Raw genomic sequence first — 27,823 nt, forward strand, 5'->3', positions numbered from 1 at the left:
AGTGACAGAGACGTCACAGTGTCTTAAAATTATATGTATTTTAGATCATTATATTTTTTGTCATCGTTTATGTTGTCATGTTTGTGTTCTTTTTCGTGTGCTGGTTCTGGAGAGGGAAACACTTTGACATCTGTAAGGATGGTGAAGAAGTTGCATTTCATGTTTTAAGTTGCTAATGTAAAATGAGTTGTGTTCAATGCTTTTATAATATTCATATAATTTAATACTTACGCTATAATATTTAAATGAACTTTTGTATGCTGTGCTGGGTGAACAAAAAGCATAATGCTGAAAGCTTAACATCCAAAAACGTAACGTTGTAGGTTGGTGGTGTAAATCCCGCCCACTTTTCATCTGATTGGCGGCAATCATAGCAAGAGGCTGGATTCTGTATTAGAGGAACACCAGGACAAGTATTTAGTTATTAGTGTGTTTTGTTGACCTCTGTTGTGTCTGTCAGACCGCAGGGTGGTGATGCAGCTATGGAGTTGAGAACTACAGGAAGTGTGTTTGTGGTCTTCCTCTGCTCTGTGGCAGGTATCTATGACCTGTTTATCTTTGACCTTTAACCTTAGTCCATATTTGAATGATGATTCAAAAGTCTAACCATCACCAACTAGATTTATCAATCAAATTATGTAAACAAGTTGATACTCATTTTTGAAAAACACATTAACTAACACTGAGACAAATTCATTTAATATATGTTAATGTATTTGTATTCATGAAAATTATATATTTTATTGTTGAGAAATGTTGTGTATTTTGCCTAACACAAAGGTGTTCATAATTGCTGAAGTACGGTGTATTGTGGTGGTGGACTGAGACTTGGGTAGGTTTGTGCTTCCTCTCATGTGCTGGTGATGTGTGACTGTGTTGCAGTGGTGCTGGGTCAGCCTGGCTGGGGAGTGACTTACCCCCTCCAGAGAGTCTGTGCCTTGAGAGGCTCATCAGTGGACCTGTCCTGCTCCTATACTTACCCCAGAGGTCTCACAGTCACTAAAACAGAGTGGTGTAAATGGAAGTCTGGTCAAGGATACACCAACAACATCCAGGACCAACCAGAGTATGCAGGTCGTGTGCAGTACGGTGGGGATAAGGACAGAGACTGCACTCTGACGATCACAGACCTGAGAGAGACTGACTCAGAATCCTACTACTTCAGATTTAAAACATACTATTCAGAATGGACGTATGTCTCACAAGGAATCTCTCTCTCAGTCACAGGTACCACAGTCTTGTAGGAACAGTTTATCATTTCAGGGTTCCTAGCTTGAGTGAACCAGGGTAAACTAACAGCTGCTCTCCTCACTTCCTTACCTAGCTCTGCAGGTGACGGTAACAAGAAGATACAATGGTAAGACCCTGACCTGTAGCTCCACCTGTACTCTGACTGGCTCTGTCTACACCTGGTACCAGAACAACCAATACCTGCAAGGAGAAACCAGGAATGAGTACAGTAAATATGTCTACAGTGATGATGTCAACAGCTACTCCTGTGCAGTAAAAGGCCATGAGGACCTCCCCTCTCTTGCAGTGTGTGAGTCTGGATTACATCTCAGTCTTGTAGTTCAGGAAGAGTTCTGTTAATCAGTTAATTTATAATTTAATCATGTTTGACTCACTTCAAACGTAAAGTAAGTGTTTTTTTAGTATCACCCAGGATACAGGACATGGTGCACTCATGTCAGAAAATGTTTTGTACACAAAGCTGATCCGTTTTGCAGGGGTTCATCGGTCCTGGCTCACATTATACTGTACATGCTGAAAAATACAGTTACAATATGTTTAATTGTACAGTTCATGTTTATATGGTGACATCTTTCAGGTGTTTCTGGTCAGAACTGCTGGAGTGTGAATTACTCCACCAGGAGGGTGTGTGTCTTGAGAGGCTCATCAGTGGACATCTCCTGCACCTACACACACCCTAGTGACCATAAGATCACCAATACATTCTGGTTTAAAGGGGAAACAGTCAGTGACCTGAAAGATGATTATTGGTACACATATCGTATTCAATACCTTGAACGTAAGGTGAACCATCACACCCTGAAAATCACAGGCCTGATAGAGACTGACTCAGCTGAATACAAGTTCAGAATGATAACAGATAAAGGTGGGAGGTATTCTGGCTCTCCTGGAGTGCAGCTGACTGTTACAGGTAATTTATACACAAACACATTAGATTAGCACCACAAACAGCAGCTTCCAGCAGATATCGGCAGGTATCAGCTGGAACAATGCATCTGCTGCAACAATCTTTATATAGTTTTTAATGTTGCTGTTTTTCCACAGGTACACTTGCACTTATAGCGGTTCATGTTGTTTAATTGTAACTTGCTTAACTACATGCTCTTGTGGTTCTTCCCTTTGGCACTTATTTTGGTTGTTCACAATGTGTGCTTCATGTTTTGGCTACTTGCAATGTTTGTTGTTATTATCAGTGACCTATGCATTTTCTTAAGCTCTCTTGGAAGTCGCTTTGGATAAAAGCGTCTGCTAAATGAATACATGTAAATGTAAATGTGTTGTTATCATCAGACATCAAGGTGGAGATTGATCAGAGATCTGTAACCGAGGGAGGTAAAGTGTCACTGACATGCGAGACCAAGTGTTCAGTGAGTCTCAGCACCTCCTGGTTCAGGAACGGACAACTGGTGACCAACAGAGAGACCCAACAGAAGCTCCTGTACCTGGACCCAGTCAGCAGTGAGGATGCGGGCAGATACTCCTGTGCTGTGACAGAACAGCAGCATCTCCGCTCTCCTGAAGAGACTCTCAATGTCATGTGTAAGACTCAGACTCCCAGAGTTTATAAATGACCTCAGTCAACCCTGTCTTCTAACTTCAAGCTGTTCATCTCTTTATTACTACTATACTCTATATTGCCCCAGATAAGCCAAGGAATTTATCAGTGTCAGTCAGCCCCTATGGTGCAGTAGTGGAGGGCGGTTCAGTGACTCTGACCTGCAGCAGTGATGCTAACCCACCAGTGCAGACATACACCTGGTACAAGGAGAACATCACCTCATCTAAATCATCTGGACAGAACTACACCATCACTAACATCAGCTCTGAGGACGGTGGACAGTATTGGTGTAGGGCTCAGAATGATGTTGGTGACAATAGTTCACATGGAGTTCTGATGAATGTTTTATGTAAGTATAACACACAATCAGTTCTACGTTTGGACAAATACATCAACACAATCTATGTTTTATTTGTTATTCTCAGATTTGACATATCTCTATGCCTACATGACATATTTCAGACAAGCCAAGGAATATATCAGTGTCAGTCAGTCCCTCTGGTGAAGTAGTGGAGGGCAGTTCAGTGACTCTGACCTGCAGCAGTGATGCTAACCCACCAGTGCAGACATACACCTGGTACAAGGAGAACATCACCTCATCTAAATCATCTGGACAGAACTACACCATCACTAACATCAGCTCTGAGGACGGTGGACAGTATTGGTGTAGGGCTCAGAATGATGTTGGTGAGGCTGAAAACCAACGAGGAAGAACCAACTCTTCTTCTGTGGTCCTGAACGTTCACTGTATGTCTCACTAAATCCATCTCTATAATAGTTTTTATAAAGTATGTAGAATACATATACATGTTTACAGGTGATACGAAGCATATTTTATAGTGTTAATGTAACACCAGGAGTGTTTATATAGGTCTATCGTACAAGAGGGTACCTTTTTAAACACTAACAAGTTAAATGAACGTTTTCTAGTGTTAAATAACCATTTTAAAATTGCAGTGATAGGTGTGAACAGTGTGACGCCTTGTTTTCACAAGCAAATGTGTTCATGTACACAGATTCATTGAAGCTCAACAGTCTATTTGAAGTATGACCCGTCAGTTGGAAATTTGACCCTGGTGACGTTCAGGGATGGAAAATCAATTGCTACACCTTCTATGAAATAAGAGTCAATCCACTCTGCTTCTTTATCCACTAGATGCCCCAAGAAATATATCAGTGTCAGTCAGTCCCTCTGGTGAAGTAGTGGAGGGCAGTTCAGTGACTCTGACCTGCAGCAGTGATGCTAACCCACCAGTGCAGACATACACCTGGTACAAGGAGAACATCACCTCATCTAAATCATCTGGACAGAGCTACACCATCACTAACATCAGCTCTGAGGACAGTGGAGGATACTACTGTCAGGCTGGGAATACAGTAGGAGCTACAAACTCCTCTGTTGTAATGATCACTCTTCTGACAGGTAAGATACCATTTCATCTTGGCAATCTCTTTTTTAAAGCTACCAATAGTTCAGGCATTAAGACAATATGGTTTACTTTCGCCACCTTGTAAATAATGTACAGTATAGTATGACATCCTTTATTGAAAGGTTTAAGCCACCCATCACTTTTTATAATACAGATTCAATCATATTTGTGCAGATATGTATGTTGTAGTATTCACATACAGCTCAACTGTATGTTTTCACATCAACATACTAAATCCTTTCATTGTTTAACGAAAGAAAATAATAAAAAAAACTGGTAAGCTGCTGTTGTGTTGTTCAGGGATCTCAACAGCTCAGGCTGCAGCAGCAGGAACCACAGTCTCTGTCCTCCTGGCCGTCATCCTCCTCTCTGCCTGCATCCTCTGCAGGTGAGGAAGGGACTGGAAAATATTGTTAAAAATTGAAATGTCTCAAAATATATTTAAAATAAATATGTATTGGTGCTCAGTTCCTTATAGAGCTGAGTAAATGTGAATCCTGAGTGACCATCTGTAAAAGTCGTAAAGTAAATATTAATGATTAATAGATTCATTAATTCATCAACAGGAAGAAGAAGAATTTAAAACCATCCTCTGCTTCCAGACAACCAGCATATAACGAACAGGTGTGTGTGTGTGTGTTTGTGTGTGTGTTAGTGTTCTGGTGTGCATCCCCACAAGGATGATAAACGAAGAAAAATATATTTTCTTGGGCCTTGTAACTTCAAGTGATATTTCTAGGGATTTTGTTGTGGGTTTAGGATTACGGTTAGAATTAGAGTTATGGTTAAAATCATGTTTAGGGATAAGATTAGAGGGTTACGATTAGGGGTTACAGTTTAGGGATGACACCATTTTGAATGGGTAAATTGTCAGTCCTCACTAGGATAGTAAAACACCTGTGTGCATCTGTGTGTGTTTTTGTATTATCTGGTTGTATTATCCATTTGTGTCTCTCTCCTTCAGGGTGACTCTGGTCCTGTGTATGACAACGTCTCAGCCTTCGCCCTGAACCCTGTCCCTGCTGTCCAGACACACACACACACACACACAGACACACACACAGACACACACACAGGCCAGCAGGATGACGTCCTCTACGCCAGCGTCGACTTCTTTCGCTCCAAGACCCAGGACGTCCCCCTCTACTCCACCATCCAATCAGTGCAGCCCCAGAACCAGGAAGAGGATGTGCAGTACGCTGCTGTGAAGTTCAACCGGCCCAATCCTGGCCCCCGGTGAGCATATCATGTCATTACATCACATGGAACAGGATTGTGTACACATTATGTCTAGTATACAGTACTGCATGTGTTGTATGATGTGTTTAAGGTTGTGACATCTTCTGTCTCTCTGACCTTCAGAGTCACTGTTCAGACCACCGAGGATCCCTCTGTACTCTACAGCACCGTCACCAGAGCCAGGACCTGAACACACACACACTCTGACACACACGCACGCACACTCTGACACACACAAACACATACACACACACACACACACACGCACACACTGTTAACACATGTATATATGCACACACACAGTAAACACACATGGACCAACTACACATTATATATTACTGCATAGCTGTTTTAAACCCTTTTTACTGTATCACTTAAAAAAAATAAAAAAATAATATATACTGTTGATTATATACCAAAAACTTTCTAAAGATTTTTTAAAGCTTGAAGAAAGTATTTTAAAAAATTGTGACAAAACTATAAAACCTTTTGGTATCATGTTGTGTGTGTGAAAAAAACGTAAAAGAAAATAAATGTTTTGAAAGGTTGAAATAATACTGTATATATTTTGAAAATATTTTTGTATTGCTTTGTTTACGCTGAGGGTTAAACCACATTGTAATACCACAGTTGTATTTTTTATTGTGTAACGGTTGACACCTCAACGTTCAAACTGTACAGTAAGATTGATTGATTGATTAATTGATTTAACAATTTATCTCGTGTGATTAAGTGTTGCACTCGGCACAATATGTTTTTGTAAACAGTAAAAGATGTCAGTTATAATCCTTTTCATGATCATTTTGTATTTATTTAGCATCATTATTGTTGAAAACATACCTTCCTTCCTCTGCATCTTGACAGGATCAGGTGGACAGGTGCTGTATCAGGAAATCTCCCCCTTTTAACCTCCAGTCATGTTAGGAAAAACATAATCCCCTTGTGCCCTAAATGGAAAGTCATTTGTTGCTAGAATTGTGGAAGGAATAACGTCTTCCTTGTCAGTTTAGACCAGTGGTTCTCAACCCTGGTCCTCAGGGACCCCCTGTCCTGCATGTTTTAGATGTTTCCCTGCTCCAACACACCTGATTCAAATGAATGGGTTGTTATCTAGTTATGCAGAAGCCTGTTAACGACCACTCATTTAAATCAGGTGTGTTGGAACAGGGAAATATCTAAAACATGCAGGACAGGGGGTACTTGAGGACCAGGGTTGAGAACCACTGGTTTAGACTAGCCCACAGCCCTCTGGGTGTGAGACTGTAATGTCTCCAGGCCGCCAGCAGGGGGAGCTGTAGGGCAGGAGGACGGAACACTCAGACAGTGGAGCCCCTCAGGAAGGAGGAGCCAGGGGAGACACACCAAGCACTCACACAGGAACTAGGATCCATGATGCTTCTGTGTCTCTCATCCTCTCTCTCTCTCTCTCTCTCTCTCTCTCTCTCTCTCTCTCTCTCTCTCTCTCTCTATCTATCTCCCTCTCCCTCTCTCTCTCTCTCTCTCTCTCTCTCTCCCTCTCCCTCTCTCTCTCTCTCTCTCTCTCTCTCTCTCTCTCTCTCTCTCTCTCTCTCCTCCCCTCTCTTGTCCAGCTTCTGATAATAATACATAATAAACTGTGTGTATTAGAGGGTGTGTTTGACACCATGAACCAGGTGTTGAGTTTATCATCTCAGTGACTCCACAGGGGGGAGGCAGCCATGGACTGGCTGTCGGACACACTTTAAACAACTCTCTACCTCTCTTCGCATCTCTTTTTCTCTCTCTTTATCTCTCTCTCCCTATAGTTCCCCCTTCTCTCACACACACATGCAGTGTTAGAAGTTACCTACAGGGGGCAGAACAGCATCATCCTGGTTAGACAGCAGTCTGGGGGCTTGTCTCTGCTCTCTGTGTTTTAGCCATAAGACCAGAACCTCATTACTGACCACACCTCTCTTTCCTGTCTCTCTGTTTCTCCCTCTCTCTCACACGTTATTTCTCTCTGTTTATCTCTCTTTCTCCCCTCATCTCTCCATCTGTCCCTCTCTCCAACATGTTGTGTGTGATACACCCTGTTTTAAACTATCAACCACAGCTTGGGCAGCAAGTAAACGTAGCACTTGACTTGGGATTATAAAAAGACTAAAGATCTCTCTCTCCCTGTCTCTTTCTCTCACTCACCCACACTCTCTCTCACACACTCGTTCACATACACACACACACACCCACACACACACACAAACAAACACACACACGCCCACACACACTCTCTCACTCTGTCGCCCTCTCTCCAGCCTACCTTATCTCTCCCTCTCTCGGTCTCTCCTGACTCCAGTTTCACCCACAGCCTGCATCATCACAGCCTGCATCACCACAGCCTGCATCATCACAGCCTGCATCACCACAGCCTGCATCACCACAGCCTGCATCATCACAGCCTGCATCACCACAGCCTGCATCATCACAGCCTGCATCACCACAGCCTGCATCACCACAGCCTGCATCACCACAGCCTGCATCATCACAGCCTGCATCACCACAGCCTGCATCATCACAGCCTGCATCATCACAGCCTGCATCATCACAGCGTCTGTAGTCATGGTGGTGGGGTGGGTAGGAGGGTGGAGGTCAGTTGAGTACAGTCAGTTGTGTACATTATGTAAATGTTCTATAGAGGAAGATATCTTCATTAGCATCTCTTCCCCTAGCTACTGATTACCAGCATCAATCACAGACTCCACTGTTCACAGCTAGGAAGAGCCAGTGCCAGTTCATCCACACAATACCATTCTTCCAAGATGTAAGTATTTACATCATTACATCTGAGACAGTGTCATAAAATAACATTTTAGTCTGTTATGTTTTGATTGTTGTATGTGTTCAGAGCCTAAACTGTCCTTGTGATTCTGTCAGGTCGTGGTAAACATCAGTTTTGTAGCAGTCAGTCGTGTTGATCTGGTGTTTTTCACTACAGAAAATGAAGGACACTTATGATCAACATAAAATTATATGAATATTTTACAGTAATGAACTGTTACTCAGACCTGAGTTTATTCAATTTACATGAAGCAACTCTTGAAGTCCTGCCCACATATCTCTGGGGCGAGAAAGCATCTTGATGCTGGATATTGGAGGTCCAGCAGTACCGTAAACATTAGTTATTGATTCATATCTTTCAGAAGTTATTAGCAGTGTGTTTTGTTAGCAGTGTGTTTTGTTATTAGTGTGTTTTGTTGACGTTTGTTGGTCCGTCAGACCGCAGAGTGGTGATGCAGGTATGGAGTTGAGAACTACAGGAAGTGTGTTAGTGGTCTTCGTCTGCTCTGTCGCAGGTATCTATGACCATTATTTCTGAGACCTCTAACTCTACATTGTACCTCCAGGCTTTAGCTCAATGGACTAAGTCTAAAGTAGATGGTGCAGCGGACCTGAACTCCAACACAAACTGTTATTAACAGATATCACATTTAGTCACTGTTCACATTGCTGTTTACACACTGAGACGTTGTAGACAAAAACACGACTGTGTTCTGCTCTCTGTGGTGCTGCACAGTCTGGCTGTTATCACTTATCTGATGGTTATCCGTATCTTAATATACTGCTCAAAAAATTTAAGGGAACACTAAAATAACACATCCTAGATCTGAATGAATGAAATTATCTTATTAAATACTTTTTTCTTTACATAGATGAATGTGCTGACAACAAAATCACTCAAGAATGATCAATTATCAATGGAATTTAAAAAAAAGCATTTAATAAGATTATTTCATTCATTCAGATCTAGGATGTGTTATTTTAGTGTTCCCCATAATTTTTTTGAGCAGTGTACTTCCCTGAGTGACATTTTTAAAGTTCCCTTTCTGCTAAACTTCAACTTTTCCAGACACTGACACTCATGACAGGAGAGGTCATGTGACTGACTGACAGGGTTGACTGACTAGTCATAGCTAGTCTTGTCTGCATGTCTGACGAGACAGTGCTAGCCCACTGAGCTAAAGCCTTGTCTTGACCTGAGGGAGCTGACCCAAGTCTCCAGGTCTCATGCGAGGCTGCACACTGAACCACCTCTGCTAGCGCTGCATGTGAGCCAGTAGGTTTGTGCTTCCTCTAATGTGCTGGTGATGTGTGACTGTGTTGCAGTGGTGCTGGGTCAGGACTGGGGAGTGACTTACACCCTCCAGAGAGTCTGTGCCTTGAGAGGCTCATCAGTGGACCTGTCCTGCTCCTATACTTACCCCAGTGGTACAGTCACTAAAACATTCTGGTTTACCACATGGAAGGATGGTGAAGGTACAGAGGACCTGAGTCTAGACCCAGAGTATGCAGGTCGTGTGCAGTACCGTGGGGATAACAAGAGTGAAGCAACCCTGACGATCACAGACCTGAGAGAGAGAGACACTGCTGAGTACAAGTTCAGGTTTATAACAAACCAACCAGAAGGGAAATGGGCTGGTGAACCAGGAGTCACTGTCTCTGTAACAGGTACAGTTATACTCTCTGTGTTACTCTACTGTCTGTGTCTATTCTGAATGTAGCTATTTAGTTATTTTAAAACATGAACATAGAACCTTTATCAAGCTCTGGCCTGCGTCATACCCTGAGTGGCAGCAGCTGCAGCATCTTTCTCACCATCTGAGTTTCTTCATTTTTTAAGTTATTTTTAGATATTTTTCTCTTAGTATCTTTTTCAGCGTGTTAGATTTAGAGTTACAAACCAAGGAGGGAAACATACTGGTGAACCAGGAGTCACTCTCTCTGTAACAGGTACAGTTATACTCTCTGTGTTACTCTGTCTGTGTCTATTCTGAATGTCACTTTAGTTATTGTCACAATCCCCAGGTTCTTAACCCAAGCGCAGACCAGGACAAGGTAGGTGGTGAAAAGGGTGAGTATTTATTGAAGACACGAAAATAACGGAAGAGGTATTGCCAGACGTGTAGACGGGTGATGGGAGGCTGACGGTGGTGAAGAACGTGCAGGTCGTGAATACTGGTGGACAGGAGTCTTGATGAAACAACGTGGTAAATAGTTCTGGTTGCCAGGCTGGAGTGAAGGGAATTCCACGGAAACAGAGGAAGCGGAATCCGATAAGAAAAAAATGAATAAATGAGCACAACGAACAGGGACTGACTTGCACACGATCTAGGCGGGAACACAACATACGAGTTTGGCTAACGATCCAGCAGGCACTTGATTTCAGGCCACAGCTTAAGTAGTGTAGTGATGATGATCAGGACCAGGTGTGTTGACTGCTGATGAACAGGTGAGAGCAGATTCAGGATCCTGGAATTCCCGCCTTGCATTTGTTGCCCGGCAACCGGAACGAGGTACGTTCAGGAACGTAACACAGACTGGGAAAACATGCTCAAGGGGATGGGGTCGTGACAGTTATTTTAAAACATTAATATAGAACCTTTATCAACCTCCTGTCTGTCCCAGGTGTCTACAACATCTTTATTCTTGATGTGGTCTAACTGCATCTGATCTAAGTGTGGAGCTCAGAAGCCAACAGTAGCTGGAGTGGGTCCCTCACTAGCAGGGCCGCCGGGACATGGCGAGCACGCATGTCACTTTTCAAAGTGGTAGGGCCCCGCCCCCACCACTTGCGACTCAGGAGTAGGACTATTGAGCACCTTATTTCTTCTTGCTATTGAACAAGTTGATAACATACTTCTCCAAAATTTCAGCCCGTTTACTCTGTTGACTATAACGCACAACTTCAAACGCTGACTGCAACACGTGAATGCACCTGTCAGTCACAGTGATCTCCTAGCTACAGCCAACCCGGCCCCAGGAGAGACCGTTGACCACCCCTCTCAACAACTCATTACTGCTAACGCTATCGAGCATAGACTGTATTAAAGAACGAGTCAGAGCGGATGGTTCCAGAATTTTTGCCAGGTGCTGCCACCTCTGCTCACTAGTCTCTGCTGAGTTGAAGCTGAACATTGTTCTGTACTGAGACTCTGACCTTGTGACCTGAGAACAGGACTTGTATCACTGTTAGATGACTGCTGTTGTTTCTGACCCCAGGTCTTCAGGTGGAAGTGACTCCGTCCACAGTGATGGAGGGACAGAGGGTGACCCTGACCTGTAGCTCCACCTGTCGTCTGACTGGTAACTCCTCCTACATCTGGTACAAGAACAACCAAACCAGGTCAGAGACCCAACAGAAGCTCCTGTACCTGGACCCAGTCAGCAGTGAGGATGCAGGCAGATACTCCTGTGCTGTGACAGAACACCAGCATCTCCGCTCTCCTGAAGAGACTCTCAATGTCATGTGTAAGACTCAGACTCCCACAGTTTATAAATGACCTCAGTCAACCCTGTCTTCTAACTTCAAGCTGTTCATCTCTTTATTACTACTATACTCTATATTGCCCCAGATAAGCCAAGGAATGTATCAGTGTCAGTCAGTCCCTCTGGTGAAGTAGTGGAGGGCAGTTCAGTGACTCTGACCTGCAGCAGTGATGCTAACCCACCAGTGCAGACATACACCTGGTACAAGGAGAACATCACCTCATCTAAATCATCTGGACAGAACTACACCATCACTAACATCAGCTCTGAGGACAGTGGAGGATACTACTGTCAGGCTGGGAATACAGTAGGAGCTACAAACTCCTCTGTTGTAAAGATCACTCTGATCATTAGGACAGGTAGGAAAATGATATAAATAAATACATATCCACCATGGTTTACTATATTCTAAAGGTTTTTGTCACCATGTGATGTACAGTGCAGGCCTGGTTTCCCCTGTTGTGTTGTTCAGGGATCTCAACAGCTCAGGCTGCAGCAGCAGGAACCACAGTCTCTGTTCTCCTGGCCGTCATCCTCCTCTCTGCCTGCCTCCTCTGCAGGTAAGGAAGGGACTTTAAATGTAAAGTTGTACTGGGTACAGCTGAATGTACTACTAAACAGAAGAACAGTTGTGTTTGGCTTCCTCATTACTACAAAGTCGGGTTTAATCTATGCAAACAGTGTGGTAGTTGGTAGTACAATTGTACATTTTTCTTTTCCATTCATTTACAGGAGAAAGAAGGCTTCCAAACTTTCTACTGATCCCAGGCCCTCGGTAGACAATGGACAGGTGTGTGTGTGTGCACATGTGTGTTTTTGTGTGTAGCTTCTGGGATGAGAGAAAGGCAAGAGGTTGGACTACTTTGTTTATGATGTTTGTATTTCTCTTTTTACTCTCTCTCTCCTCCAGGCGGACTCCTGTTTTGTGTATGACAACGTCTCAGCCACAACCCTGAACCCTGTCCCTGCTGTCCAGACACACACAGACACAAACACAGACACACACACAGACACACACACAGACACACACACACAGACACACACAGAGACACACACACAGGCCAGCAGGATGACGTCCTCTACACCACCGTCGACTTCTCTCGCTCCAAGACCCAGGACGTCCCCTTCTACTCCACCATCCAATCAGTGCAGCCCCAGAACCAGGAAGAGGATGTGCAGTATGCTGCTGTGAAGCTCAACCATCTCAGTCCTGCTCCCTGGTGAGCATATCATGTCATTACATATATGATATACTTACCAGGAGGCAGGACTGAGCTATAACAGGAATGCACACTCTCCCTGTGCCTCAAACATACTTTTTCTTTCAGTATGTACTGCAGCTGCCCTCACAAAGTTCGTACTACTGTTGCATGCAATATGCACACAATTGGGACATATAACTTTGTCATGACATTGCTCCTTGAACTTTGACCTTCTTGCTCTTACATCTGTCACAGTTCGAAGGGCAAAACTATTATAGTTTGTGTTATTAGAGCCAGAGAGGTGTTCACTGTGTCAGGGCAGCCAGAGCTGCTGGTGCTGGTTTGTAATGTCTGTTTTCTGTCTCTCTGACCTTCAGAGTCACTGTTCAGACCACCGAGGATCCCTCTGTACTCTACAGCACCGTCACCAGAGCCAGGACCTGAACACACACACACTCTGACACAAACACACACACACACTTACACACACACACTTACACACACACACTCTGACACACACACACACACACACACACTCTGACACACACAAACACACACACACACACACACACTCTGTCACACACACGCACTTACACACACACACTTACACACACACACACACACACACACACACACGTACACACACAGAGGGTACAGCTTGGTTGTTAAAACATTTTACTGCGATCAAGAGGTCACATGTTCACAGAGAGGACTGTGCTACTTTGTTCCTGCTCTACACTTCCCCTACGACTCTGAGACCAAGGACTTACATAGCGTCTGTTATTATTGTCAATATGAGAGCTGTGAGAGACACCTGAATTTCGTAGCCTGTGTAGCCTGACGTTGTCATACTCATAATTCTAGTCAGAATATGAGTCTGATAAATCTCCGTTGGGCTGTGACTATGGGGCGTGTTTCAACCAAACCTGTAAAACAAATGCCTCTTCGCTCGATTGGATAGACCTACAACCAATCAGAGAACATAATATGTTGTTTGTTGAAAACAAATTTAACCCGAGCACTCTTTCGTGACGTGTGTGATTACGTTACTGTTGATCATCTGTCCATCATGTATAAAGCCCGCCCAGGCAATTTCATTGGTCCACCCAGCTCCTGGTTTTATATAGCTTGTCCCCGATACCATATATATATATGAGCCCTTCCAGACCCAACATCCTGACCAATTTTTTTTGTGGGCCGGGCTAAGTTGGGCTGGAAGCCAGGGTAACTGCATTGAGGTACACAATGATTTAATGACAGAGATGTCTTTTGTTCAAAATAGATTTTGTTTTATGATGCTGTTTGTTACATTTGTTTTGCTTATTAATAAAAATGTATATTTACCTGTTACTGTTCTTAACAATACCAGGGTTGTATTTCTGTGGTACAATGAACGACACCACAACATTCATGCTGTACTGTAGATTGAAAGATAGATTGTTTGGCTGACTGAAAAGCAAAAAATGAATCTGTAAACAGTAAATATATCAATAAAAATTAAATTAACATGGTCATTTGATTTGTAATGTGTCATCTTGGTTTATGTCTGTTCTGGACTGGCTCAAGGCCCTCTGGGTGTGAGGCTGTAATGTCTCCAGGCCGCCAGCAGGGAGAGCTGTAGGACAGGAGGACGGAACACTCAGACAGTGAAGCCCCTCAGGAAGGAGGAGCCAGGGGAGACACACCAAGCACTCACACAGGAACTAGGATCCATGATGCTTCTGTGTCTCTCATCCTCTCTCTCTGTGTATCTCTCTCTCTCTCTCTCTCTCTCTCTCTCTCTCTCTCTCTCTCTCTCTCTCTCTCTCTCTCTCTCTCTCTTTCTCTCTTTCTCACTCTCTCTCTCTCTCTCTCTCTCTCTCTCTCCCTCTCTCTCTCTCTCTCTCTTTCTCTCTCTCTCTCTCTCCCCCCCTCTCTCTCTCTCTCTCTCTCTCTCTCCCTCCCCCTCTCTCTCTCTCTCTGGCTCTCTCTCTCCGCCTCTCTCTCTCTCTCTCTCTCTCTCTCTCTCTCTCTTTCTCTCTTTCTCACTCTCTCTCTCTCTCTCTCTCTCTGTCTCTCTCTGTCTCTCTCTCTCTCTCTCTCTCTCTCTCTCTCTCTCTCTTTCTCTCTCTGTCTCTCTCTGTCTCTCTCTCTCTCTCTCTCTCTCTCTCTCTCTCTCCATTTCTGTCCTCCCCCTCTCGTGTCCAGCTTCTGATAATAATAAATAATAAACTGTGTGTGTATTGGGTGTGTTTGACATGACCCAGGTGTTGAGTTTATCATCTCAGTGACTCCACAGGGGGGGAGGCAGCCATGGACTGGCTGTCTGACACACTTGAAAGAACTCTCTGCCTCTCCTCTCTTTTTCCCTTATTTTATATCTCTCATTCCCCTTCTCAATCTCTCCTTCTCTACCTATCTCTCTCTCTCTCTCTCATACACTCTCTATCTCGAGCCCTTCCTCTCTCTCTCTCTCCTGCCGTACCTCTCTCTCTCTCTCTCTCTCTCTCTCTCCCTCTCTCTCTCTCTCTCTCTCTCTCTCTCTCTGTCTCTCTCTCTCTCTCTCTCTCTCTCTGTCTCTCTCTCTCTGGATACATTTGTAATATTACCAAAGTAAACAATGTGTAGAGTATACATCCAGACAACCTCCAGTGACGTTAATGCATGTTAAAAACACAATTGTATTCATTGTTTTTGCATGTATTAGTGATATTTTTAAATATGATATGTATTTTGGCGGCAAAAAGATGTGTTTGATGTTGTATTCTGTTGACACGAGGTTTGCTATAAATAGGAAGATAATACATAGTCTATACTGGTTACAAGTTCCAATCACTCCTGTGTTTGCGTTTACTTTTGTCAGGGCTGTCCTGAGGACCCAAACGCACGACACAAAGTCCAAGATGTGCGCAGAACTTTTATTTGAGGGAGAACGGTTAGGGGTACTGGTGGATGGTGAAGCGGGGTACCGGTGGGACTGGAAGCGGTGAACTGGTGGTGGAACAAGAACAAAGGGGGTCAGCACAAAGAACAGGCATAGACTGGTCCAAAAAAAACATGGAAAGCCAGGAATACAGACGTGGGTGTCGGTGATTCAACAAACTGGCGAGTAGTGGGTGACAATCCGGGGTTTTAGAGCTGTGGTGTTGATGAGGGAATGAGCCACAGGTGAGGTGAGTTACCGGGAGGGAGTGAAGAAGTGGAATGGACGACAGGACCTGGAAGAAATGGACTAAAACCTGGTCTGGCCTAGGCCGGGGACATGACAGCTTTCATGAAGGTTCAGGTGCAGTGTGCGAAATACGGATTTGCATATTGAGCAAATTTAGATCGGTATTGCGCAACAATCGCGAAACAGCGTCCCCATCTCCTGTCACAATCTGTAATTTATTTTAGCAACATTCTAAGGCCTTAATTAATTGGGGTTTCATCGGTAATGTTACACTCAGTCAGATTTGACCAAATGCTTTTTCGCACAGAAATAAAGACAAATAATTGAAATTGTATTTACATTTACATTTAGTCATTTAGCAGACGCTCTTATCCAGAGCGACTTACAGTAAGTACAGGGACATTCCCCCCGAGGCAAGTAGGGTGAAGTGCCTTGCCCAAGGACACAACGTCATTTGGCACAGCCGGGAATCGTTCTAGCAACCTTCAGATTACTAGCCTGAATCCCTAACCGCTCAGCCATCTGACTCCGGTATTTTTATATTTGGTATTTGGTCTTCTTCATTGCCAACAAATAGAAATCTAATGAGTATTTTAATTGGCTATTGTTCCTACAATTTACATGATTCACCATGTACCGTCCTGTAACGTGTTTTAGCAAATCTATTTCAAGATTGTAGGGGGTCAATATTGTCCAAACAACCAAACTAATTCCCCTATGGTTTGAAGGAAGATGGGAAACTGAACAATGTATTAACATTAACCAAATAATGCCAATACCAAAGGAATTACAGTTTCATTTAATCATCATTTAATCATATTGCAAATGAATGAAATCAATGAAGGTTAACTCTTACCTACTCTACCATGATTATTGTAAACCAGAGATAGAAAGCAAGAGGTGAGGAAGAAGGAGTAGGACAAGCCAGAGCTGAGGAGAAGGTCTCTGGAGGAGATCAAGAATCCACAGAACAATGCTTCACAATTCCTTTTATACTCAAGAACAACTACAATCACACCTATGACGAAGACAGGTTGAGCGTCATTCACTGGCACTGAGCCCAAGAAACCAGTGGAGGGGTTCTATGTCAGTACCCTGACAGAGTCAATAAAATAGAATGAAATGTATCAGAGTCTGGTTAGGACCAGGCTACTCCATACCCTCCGGTCAACAACTTTTTGGGAATGTCCTCTTTTTGACCCTTTGTCCTCCTTTTTGGACCCAAGTGTCCTCTTTTCTGGGTCATGCTTCTGGTCACCGTAATTAATGCACGCCCTAATCTCAGAGTTGCCGTACTCCGAGTTGAATTTACTAAATCATTCAGTTGTTCTGAAACCTAGTTTTCTGAAATTCCCACTTCAAAGTAACTCAACTCAAAGTTCAGGGTTAGGATCAGAGTTTGTTGAACCCTCTACCGGGAATACCCCCTGGACTTTCAATTTACTGTTAATAGCTTGTTTGGTGCGAAAGAGCCAATAGCAAAGTCTCAAATAATGTAAATCCCGCCCATTCTGCATCGGATTGGTTGAAGTCCTAGCCCCTCCTCCAGAGTCCTGTGGTTCTAAAGCATGTTGGAGAGGCTGTGTTCTGTCTTAGAGGAACACCAGGACAAGTGTTCAGTTATTAGTGTGTATTCTGTATTAGAGGAACACCAGGACATGGGTTCAGTTATAAGTGTGTTTTATTGACCTCTGTTGTGTCTGTCAGACCGCAGGGTGGTGATGCAGCTATGGAGTTGAGAACTTCAGGAAGTGTGTTTGTGGTCTTCCTCTGCTCTCTGGCAGGTATTTATAACCTTGGTTATCTTTAACTTTGAGTCCTTTAGTCCTTATTAGAATTATGGTCCAAAAGTTTACTTTTACCATCACCAAATAGGTTTATCATTTGATACTTATTGTTGAAAAAGACAATCTAACACTGAGACGAAATAATTTAACTTTAATTCATATTTGTATTCAGGAAAATTGACATTTTTATTTGAGAATAAATCATAATTGCTGAAGTACGGTGTACTGTGGTGGTGGACTGAGACTTGTGCTCCGTACTGTCTATGTTGTTACACCTCTCTTCTGTTGAGGTCTGTCTATTAAATAACATTTTTACATAATTTATTATGTAATAGACAGATATTTCACCAAATTTTATTTTTTAAATCTGATATATTTGGTATTTGATTGACATACTATTTTCAAGTACAATGCGTGTTTGACACCATGACCCAGGTGTTGTGTTTATCATCTCAGTCACTCCAAAGGGGGCGTGGCAGCCATGGACTGGCTGACTGACACAACTCTCTCCCTCTTTCTCTCTCCCTCTTTCTCTCTCTCACCCTCACTGATGGCTTGATTGACAGGTCTACTAGCCAGTGGCATTGAGGAGAAAGGCCGTTAGTGAGGTGGGCGTGCATCGTGTCCTTGGCTTCTCCCTTCACTCCCTTCTAACTCCGCCCTCTCGTCCAAATCTGGTCACTTCTTGCTCCAAAAAACAAAGATGGCGACCAGGGAACGGAATAATCGAGGCTTCAAAACTGGCTTTCCCAAACCAATGGGTGACGTCATGATGACTACGTCCATCTTATATACAGTCTATGGTGCCTCCACTGGGGTGGGGGCAGCCATGGTTACAGACTGACTGTCTTACACACTTTCATTACCTCTCTCCCCCTTCTCTCTACCCCCTCTCTTTTCCTCTAGCTCTGTCCCTCTCTGTCTCTCCTTTTTATCTTCCTTCTTTGTTTCTCTTTCCCTGTAGTCACTCTGGATAAGCCTGTCTGCTAAATGACTAAATATAGTTCCCCGTCTCTCTCACACACACATGCAGTGTAAGAAGTGGCCTAAAGGGGGCAGAACAGCATCCTCCTGGTTAGACAGCAGTCTGGGGGCTTGTCCCTGCTCTCTGTGTTTCAGCCACAAGACTGACCAAACCTCTCTTCTCTGTCTCTCTATTTCCTCTCTCTCTCACACACACACACACACACTCATTCGTTCTCTCTATTTATCTCTCTTTCTCCCCTCATCTCTCCATCTGTCCCTCTCTCCAACCCGTGAGCACTGTGTGTGTGTGATGGACCCTGTTTTAAACTATCAACCACAGCTTGGACAGCAAGTAAACGTAGCACGGGAAATGGAAACCAACTTGACAGCGTAGCAGTCATTTTTGTACAGCATGTAAACTTCCTAAAGAGGAAGGAAGCCATACTCTATGGTTCATTACTGTTTATTCTGAGTATACCTAGAACAATCAACGACAGATTTCACCCTCACTGTTCAGAACATCACACTGCCAGGAAGTCCACCTACCCCACTCCTCCCTTCCTCTCGGTAAGTTCCATCGACATGAACGCATCTTAAAAACACAATTGCTACCTCTCTTATAGTCACTGTTTTGGCATTATTTAATATGCATTATGTCAGGTTTAAATATGTCAACCAATAGCAAAGTCTAAAATAGTGTAAATCCTGCCCATTCTGCATATGATTGGCTGAAGTCCAAGCCCCTCCTCCAGAGTCCTGGGGTTCAACAGCATGTTAGAGAGGCTGTATTCTGTATTAGAGGAACACCAAGTATTCAGTTATTAGTGTGTTTTGTTGACCTCTGTTGTGTCTGTCAGACTGCAGGGTGTTGATGCAGATATGGAGTTGAGAACTACAGGAAGTGTGTTTGTGGTCTTCCTCTGCTCTGTGGCAGGTATCTATAACAAATATTTCTAGACCTCTAACTCTACATTGTGCCTCCAGGCCTTAGCTCAGCAGACTAAGTCTAAGGGTAGATGGTGAGTATAACCTGAACTCCAATACAAATTGTTATTAACAGATATCACATTTAGTCACTGTTCACATTGCTGTGTACACATTTAGACACGACTGTGTTCTGCTCTCTGTGGTTCTGCAGTCTGCTTGTTGTCACATATCTGATGGTTATCATATTTTTATACTTCGCTGAGTGACACTTGTGAAGTTTCCTTTCTGCTAACCAGCAACTTCTACAGACACTGACACTCATGACAGGAGAGGTCATGTGACTGACTGACAGGGTTGATTGACTAGTCATAGCTAGTCTTGTCTGCATGTCTGACGAGACAGTGCTAGCCCACTGAGCTAAAGCCTTGTCTTGACCTGAGAGAGCTGACCCAAGTCTCCAGGTCTCATGCGAGGCTGCACACTGAACCACCTCTGCTAGCGCTGCATGTGAGCCAGTAGGTTTGTGCTGGTGCTGGGTCAGTACTGGGGAGTGATTTACACCCTCCAGACAGTATCTGTAAAAGGAGAGGATTTAACATTATTTATTTTTGGATGTTATTTTATTCTCTATTTAGTCTTCATCATCTTTCACCTCTCTATGTCTTCATCTCTCTCATTCCCCCTTTTTTCAAATGTCACCCGAGAAGTGCTGATTTGTATATTTTTCATTCAATCTTTCATAAATGGTCGGCATAATTGATTTAAAAAGTGTTCCGTCAACATTGAATTTATTGACATTCGCACAAGCACACAGGAAATGAACACACGTAAAGTATAACGATGTGATCGTAATGCAACTTTCTCTGGGCTGCTGTCTGTACTTTATAGCTGGTGATCCTTTGAGATTGGTCAACGGTTACGGTTACAAACCTGCCTGCTTTGGCAGAGTGGAGATCTACCACCAGGACCAGTGGGGGACGGTGTGTGATGACAGCTGGGACCTGCCGGATGCCCAGGTGGTGTGCAGACAGCTGGGCTGTGGCAGCGCCGTGTCTGCTCCAACATCTGCCATCTTCGGCCAGGGCAGCGGGCCCATCTGGCTGAACAATGTCAGGTGTTCAGGGTCAGAGTCCTCCCTGACAGAGTGCAGACATAGGGGCATTAGCTCACACGGCTGTGACCACAGTGAAGATGCCGGGGTCGTCTGTGAGGGTGAGTGTTAAATCATCCATGTTTAAATTGCAAGACTGTTAAAGGGGCAATTGACTGCAAAACCGATTTTACCTTATCATAGTTGAATAACGACAGTTCGGTGGGTAAACTGAACATACCGTGAATATCAAAGTCCAGTGACACCTCTTTCCTATTCAAATCTCAAAAAGAAAAAATTTGGCTGTAAAACGCTAGCTTTTCAACAAAGCTACTGGTCCTACGTAGGACGGGTGATCGCCCTCTTATTGGCTCTGGTCTGTATCTTTGTCACGCCCCAGAATTGACATCCAGGCCAATCCCGAGGTAGCGTCTATCTCGATAGTAGTTTAGCTGCGTGCTGCTCTGTGTAGGCTACTTATAAGGAATTACAAAGAAAAACGTTTTGAATTATAACAAGGATATTGAATATCCATTGAATATGCATTGCATGTTGTGCTAACAGTTATTAGCAATGCTAACGTTTCCTGTATAATATGGCATACCAGGTAGAAAGCTAAATACGTTTCTACACACATCATATGACTCTAGCTAGACTAGCTGTAGTCGGCATTAGAAGGGAAGCTTCCGAAAAATAGCCAGAAAACGAACAGCAGTCTGGCTGTCTAGATAATCTATTTGAAAGAACTGGAGAAAGGCAGGTTCTAGATACAGGATACGTTAGCATTGCTAGTAATTGGTACTAGTAACACCTAGACTGTAGGCATGTAAACAAGTTTAGCTTGCTAGTTAACGCAAGGCCAAGAACATAGGTAGAATGTGTGATAATTTAGCCTAGTTTATTGGCAATGGGGCTAACGTTGATTCATGTTCCTGACTGTGTTTCATTCAAATAAATAACCTGTGTAATGAAAATCTACAATTCACGATGCATGTTTGTCCAAATCTTTGTCATGTTATTTTACAGCAAGATATCTAGAGTTAGCCTAGCTAGCTAACTGAAGCCGAGTAGAATCATGATATGGTTTGGTTGCTAAGCTGTAGCCTAACGTTCTACCCACCCAAGTCAATCCAGTTTGCTTCAACAACAGAAGTGGAAACAAGTAATGTTATCATTTCAAATGATATATAGTCAATCTGTTGAAAACAGTGTTATGTAGACACAATAGATTTATTTGCGCGTTTTTATTTCAAGTCTCCAACTTCGGTGTTTCAGCGAGTGCTGCTGTGTTTTTGCTCCCAGCTTCACTCGTTGATAACCAACCAATCAGCGCGCAGCTTATCTAAATATTAATGAGCATACCATAAAACGAGAAAAGCTAGTGTCTTTTCCCGGGAACATTTCAGAGGATCGGTCAGAGGGCATAGAACAGCCCCGGGCCATTTTCCCAACCAATATGTTACATACCTTATTCGGAGACCTTAAGGAACAGTGTGAAATACCCCCCCAAAAACGGTCAATTGCCCCTTTAAGTGATTGACACACAAAATACATATTACATCAATTAACCTCCCCAGTCCTGTTCTAGAACATATTCCTCAGTCCTGTTCCGTAATGCGTTCCAGTCCTGTTCCAGAACATGCTCCCATATGTCACCTAGTGGTTGTGTGGTCAACTTGCATTTCATTCAAATGTAGACGTGGAGTAAAAATAGGAAATCAAATGAAGATACTCAATTGAACTTGTTTAGTCACTCATTCAGTATCATATCTATTCCCTAGTCACTCCTTTCTTTTACTAGTCTGGAAGAACGTTTTGTTTGACTCCACTGGAATTGTGTGACTTTCAGTTCAAGTTCTGGGTTCATGAGTATTAGACAATACTGATCAATGTCCGTTAGCTGATTGAAGAGTTGACGTACAGGTGCACACACAGCGGTAGGAGCTAAATCTCTCTGAGGCATGAAAGTGAAAGGACAGAGTTTATAGCCAACTGACAAAGATGGCGTACAGACAACAGGTGTTTGTTATTCTATCAGGCGGATGCTACATCACAGACCCAACCACAACTGTATTTTATGACGGGTTATAAAATACAAAAAATAACTGTCTTGGGTGAAATGTTCAGAGCAAATGCATGATTGAGTGTCGAATTTCAGTATGATACCGGGTTGTAGTTTCACCTTGCCTTGGAGCTGCAAGTTAAGGCCATTCAATATTTCTGTCACATAAAAAAAAAGACGAGGTCCCATTTCCATTCTGTGTCGATCAGTTCTGGGACCGTTTTGCACTTTGTCAGAAGAAAGGCGTTGATTTCGGGTAGCAGCTTATAAAATCGCCTCAAAACTCTGCCCCGGCTGAGTCGGACTTCAGTGTGGTATAAGGTAAAGCACATCTCCGTCAGCAGACTCTAGCTCGGAGAATTAGGCTTGGAACTGCTTGTGTTTAAGTCAGGGGCGTAGCCAGAAAAATATTTTGCGGTATCTTTTCAGTTTTTTTTTTAAAACTTATTTTGCAGTGTGCACCCGGTGCATAATTTTTCGGAGATACTTTCGTTTTTGGTGATGCTGGCCAACTTAGACCAGTCTACATCCAACTCCCCCATCGTTGGGTACACTTGTCCTAATGTCCTGGTGAACGTAACTCTGTCAGGCTATTGCATTTTGTACCAGTCGATCAATTTCTTATTTCTTGTCAGTAGCCTACTGCATCCGATCAGCGCTAAAGTGTTGTACCTACCCTTTCCGTTCAGAGTTAATGTAATGTGTTTTTGAGTTAATGTAATGTCGTTTTCCATTTGGGGGAGCGCGTTTTTGTATTGGGGGGAGGTGAACAAGTCATCCGATTTGGGGGGAGTTGACTCGTATTGGGGGGGGGGGGGGGGTATTTTCATTTGGGGGATGTACTCATATTAGGGGGTGTGGCACTTCAGGGCCACCGTATCGGATACTTCAAAGTTTGAGCCAACTCCGCGAAGAAAAATGAGCAGCTGTGTTATGTCCTGCACGTCATTGCTCTCATCCAGTGCCATTGCAAACACATCGAATCATTGTACTTGCGGACAGACTTACCACATTTAAGACGTCTTTCTTATCGGGGCACACCTCTTCCGCAACAGCATTTATACAGTTCTTGACGAACTCACCATCACTGAATGGCCTACCGCTGGTTGCAATCAGTTTAGCTACCTGAAAGTTGGCTCGAACCGATGACTGGTTCAACTGGGTTTGGCGTATACACGTATTCTGCTGAGCTAATAGTCTACTTTTTAGCTTCGACAATTTGTCTGCTCTCATTTGGCCAAATTGGCCTTGTAAACTCACTTGTCTCTGTGGGTTTCATAGTGTCGGCGCAGATTATATTCTTTGAAAACAGACACGGTTTCTTGACAAATGAGACAAACAGCCATTTCTTTGCATTGAACAAAAACAAATCACTTGTCCACCCTTGGTTAAACACCCTGCATTCTGAATCTACCTTTCTTTTTGCTAACCGTTTGGCCATTTTGTGAATTTTCTTGCTGGCTCGCGTGCACTTGCTCAATCACGATCACGATGTTGAATGTAGCCTACCATTCTGTTGGTGTGTGAATATAACAAATAATTAGTTTACCTTAATAATATTAGTTAATAACTAAGGGACATTTTAATAGGTAATAACTAAGGGACATTTTTGTTTGAAAGCCAACCTTCATTATCAAATACATATATGATCTGATTAAAACAAAAGAGTCTCTGGCATTGTTCAGAGGGCCGGTCCAAACCCCTGGTCTATGTTGTTACACCTCTCTTCTGTAGTCTCCTTTCCTCTAAACTCAGCTACTTCATCAAGGTGTGAACACTCCCATTCACACTTCTAAGAAGTTCTGACACTAGCAACACCAGCAGTCTTGTGATCAACTGGCAGGGTTAAAACCTGTCATGTCAGCAGGTCTGATGAGACAGTGTTAGCACACTGAGCTAAAGCCCTTCCCTCACCTGAGGGAGCTAACCTAACACTCTGAACCACCTCTGCTAGCGCTGCATGTGAGCCAGCAGGTTTGTGCTTCCTCTAATGTGCTGGTGATGTGTGACTGTGTTGCAGTGGGGTCAGGACAGGAGAGTGGGTCAGGACAGGACAGGAGAGTGACTTACACCCTCCAGAGTTTCTGTGCCTTGAGAGGCTCATCAGTGGACCTCTCCTGCTCCTATACTTACCCGGGTGGTCACACAGTCAATACAACATTCTGGTTTACCAAGTCTGATACTGTGGACCTGAGTCTGGATCCAGAGTATGCAGGTCGTGTGCAGTACCGTGGGGATAACAAGAGTGAAGCAACCCTGACGATCACAGACCTGAGAGAGAGAGACACTGCTGAGTACAAGTTCAGGTTTATAACAGACCAACTAAGTGGGATATATACTGGTAAACCAGGAGTCACTCTCTCTGTAACAGGTACACGTATACTCTCTGTGTTACTCTACTGTCTCTGTCTATTCCTAATGTTACTGTTTAGTTGTTTTAAAACATTAATATAGAAACCTTTATCAAGCTCCTACAGTATCTCCCAGCTGTCTACAACTCATTTATTCCTGATGTGTTCTAACTGCAGCTGATCTAAGTGTGGAGCTCAGAAGCAAACAGTAGCTGGAGTGTGTCACTCACTAGTCTCTGCTGTCACTGACAGGGGTGGTGCTGAACATTGTTCTGTACTGAGACTCTGACTTTGTGACCTGAGGACAGGGCTTGTATCACTGTTAGATGACTGCTGTTGTTTCTGACCCCAGGTCTTCAGGTGGAGGTGACTCCGTCCACAGTGATGGAGGGACAGAGGGTGACCCTGACCTGTAGCTCCACCTGTCCTCTGACTGGTAACCCCTCCTACATCTGGTACAAGAATGGACAACATGTACAACAGGCTTCATCCCAACAGCTCTCTGTCTCCAGTAACTATCAGGACAGCTACTCCTGTTCTGTAGAAGGCCATGAGGATCTCCGCTCTCCTGCAGTGTGTGAGTCTGGGTCTAACTGCTGTGTTACCACACATCACTACCATGATAACAACTCTTACTACAGTATTTATGTTTCAAAGCACCTCCAAATAGCGTACCTTTTTACATGGTTGCACTTTGATACTTAATGATGCTGTAAAGCAGAACTGAAAATAAGTTTTAAGTTTATCACACCACAGACGAATGTGTTGTTAACTACCCATCCAAATTCAAATGAAAAAAAACACAGACAAGTGTGTTAAATTAAGCTTTGAAATCGTGAGAAAATCAGCAGCCTTCTCTGCTTGAGACTGGGGGGGCGTGTCGCCTGAAGGAGCTGAAGCTACGCCCCCTCGAATTTATTGAATTTAGCAACAACCCGCTAAATCAACTGCAGACTTGCAGTCTCTGAGTATTTGATGTGTAAATTAATTTGTCTTGGCATTATACCAGCTGAGTAACAGACTGCAAGTTATATAAACCGTCTGTGATCTGACGTAGGTAGGTGGCTGTGACGTAGGTAGGTGGCTGTGACGTAGATAGGTGGGGTTTTGGCTCCGTCAGGCTGAAAACCAACGAGGAAGAACCAATTCTTCTTCTGTGACCCTGAACGTTCACTGCAAGTCTCATTAAATCCATCTCTATAATAGCTTTTAAAAATTGTTTTTTTAAATACTAAAAGTTCAAGGAACGTTTTCTAGTGTTAAATAACCACTTTAATTAAGTGATATGTGTGAACAGTGTGACGCCTTGTTTTCAAAAGCAAATGTGTTAATGTACACAGATTCTTTGAACCTCAACAGTCTATTTGAAGTATGACCCCTGTCAGTTGGAAATATGACCCTGGTGACGTTCAGGGATGGAAAATCAATTGCTACACTTTCTATGAAATAAGAGTCAATCCACTCTGCTTCTTTATCCACTAGATGCTCCAAGAAATATATCAGTGTCAGTCAGTCCCTCTGGTGAAGTAGTGGAGGGCAGTTCAGTGACTCTGACCTGCAGCAGTGATGCTAACCCACCAGTGCAGACATACACCTGGTACAAGGAGAACATCACCTCATCTAAATCATCTGGACAGAACTACACCATCACTAATATCAGAGAGGAAGAGAGAGAAGAGAGGAAGAGAGAAGAGAGGAAGATAGAGAAGAGAGGAAGATAGAGAAGAGAGGAAGAGAGAGAAGAGAGGAAGATAGAAATGAGGAAGATAAACAGACGAGGAAGATAGAGAGATGAGGAAGATAGAGATATGAAGAAGATAGAGAGATGAGGAAGATAGAGAGATGAGGAAGATAGAGAGATGAAGAAGATAGAGAGATGAGGAAGATAGAGAGATGAAGAAGATAGAGAGATGAGGAAGATAGAGAGATGAAGAAGATAGAGAGATGAGGAAGATAGAGAGATGAAGAAGATAGAGAGATGAGGAAGATAGATGGATGAGAGACGAAGCAGGGGACAAGTGGACGAGGATCAAAGCTGTGAACAAAAAGCGATAACAAAACACGAGGGGAAAGAGGCCTGTGTTGGAAGCAGTGGATTCTGCCATCTTGTGGACAGTCAGGACACTGCACCCTCGTTGATCTGAAGGCTGCCAGGAGGGAAAGCTGGGGATTCCAAACGGAACGTTAGTCAGGCTCTGATGGAACTTCTCGATTCGGTGGAAAGAGAATGTGCCAGAATTCCACAAGATAATTCTAAAGTGGGATGAGCCACAGGACCGAAAAAACCACCAAAATGAGTGATGGCTACATGATCACAATTTGTGATATATTTTTTATCCTGGATTTCATGAATTAATTCCATGTTTGAAATAAGTTCATAGTTTGTGTGTAACTTTAGACGACAAACATATGCACACACACCGTAGGAGTGGTTGGTATCAACACACACATTTCTGGGTTTTGACACATTGACAAAATAACCACGTTTAGTGAAACCTGCGGACCTGGGTTTGGAGGTGAAATCATG

At 43.4% G+C, this 27,823-nt stretch overlaps 2 protein-coding genes and 1 long non-coding RNA gene across 4 annotated transcripts in view; 2 read left to right on the top strand and 1 right to left on the bottom strand.

The window, feature by feature from the left end:
- The window catches only part of LOC146237450 (B-cell receptor CD22-like), a 6,699-nt gene extending 430 nt beyond the window's left edge, over positions 1-6,269 (top strand). Inside the window, exons 2-13 of the mRNA XM_084685486.1 lie at positions 461-537; positions 883-1,227; positions 1,325-1,540; positions 1,829-2,161; positions 2,542-2,790; positions 2,895-3,158; positions 3,272-3,556; positions 3,966-4,232; positions 4,540-4,627; positions 4,806-4,863; positions 5,204-5,475; positions 5,602-6,269. Coding sequence (XP_084541612.1) covers positions 483-537; positions 883-1,227; positions 1,325-1,540; positions 1,829-2,161; positions 2,542-2,790; positions 2,895-3,158; positions 3,272-3,556; positions 3,966-4,232; positions 4,540-4,627; positions 4,806-4,863; positions 5,204-5,475; positions 5,602-5,668 — 2,499 coding nt within the window. The 5' untranslated portion in view covers positions 461-482 and the 3' untranslated portion in view covers positions 5,669-6,269. The remainder of the gene's footprint in view (positions 1-460; positions 538-882; positions 1,228-1,324; positions 1,541-1,828; positions 2,162-2,541; positions 2,791-2,894; positions 3,159-3,271; positions 3,557-3,965; positions 4,233-4,539; positions 4,628-4,805; positions 4,864-5,203; positions 5,476-5,601) is intronic.
- Positions 6,270-17,720: 11,451 nt separating this feature from the next.
- On the top strand, positions 17,721-27,669 carry LOC146237451 (scavenger receptor cysteine-rich domain-containing protein DMBT1-like). Of its 2 annotated transcripts, none has more exons than XM_084685580.1 (7): positions 17,721-17,897; positions 18,467-19,433; positions 19,724-19,800; positions 20,682-21,005; positions 24,966-25,316; positions 25,649-25,873; positions 26,779-27,669. In XM_084685580.1, the coding sequence occupies exons 3-7, from the start codon at positions 19,746-19,748 to the stop codon at positions 27,015-27,017; spliced, it is 1,194 nt and encodes a 397-aa protein (XP_084541706.1). In that variant the 5' UTR covers positions 17,721-17,897; positions 18,467-19,433; positions 19,724-19,745; the 3' UTR covers positions 27,018-27,669. The 2 variants fall into 2 exon arrangements, with proteins under 2 accessions (XP_084541706.1, XP_084541707.1); XM_084685581.1 differs by having other exon boundaries at positions 19,731-19,800.
- LOC146237452 (uncharacterized) lies at positions 20,241-22,595 on the bottom strand. Its single transcript, XR_014740602.1, has 3 exons — positions 22,453-22,595; positions 20,724-20,929; positions 20,241-20,368 (listed from the first exon to the last, which is right to left on the bottom strand). It is a non-coding gene; the product is annotated as an uncharacterized LOC146237452 (long non-coding RNA).
- Positions 27,670-27,823: the final 154 nt, after the last annotated feature.

Source organism: Hypomesus nipponensis, chromosome 21 (assembly GCF_054491055.1).
Source record: "Hypomesus nipponensis isolate SF chromosome 21, ASM5449105v1, whole genome shotgun sequence".
NCBI classification, from domain to species: domain Eukaryota; kingdom Metazoa; phylum Chordata; class Actinopteri; order Osmeriformes; family Osmeridae; genus Hypomesus; species Hypomesus nipponensis.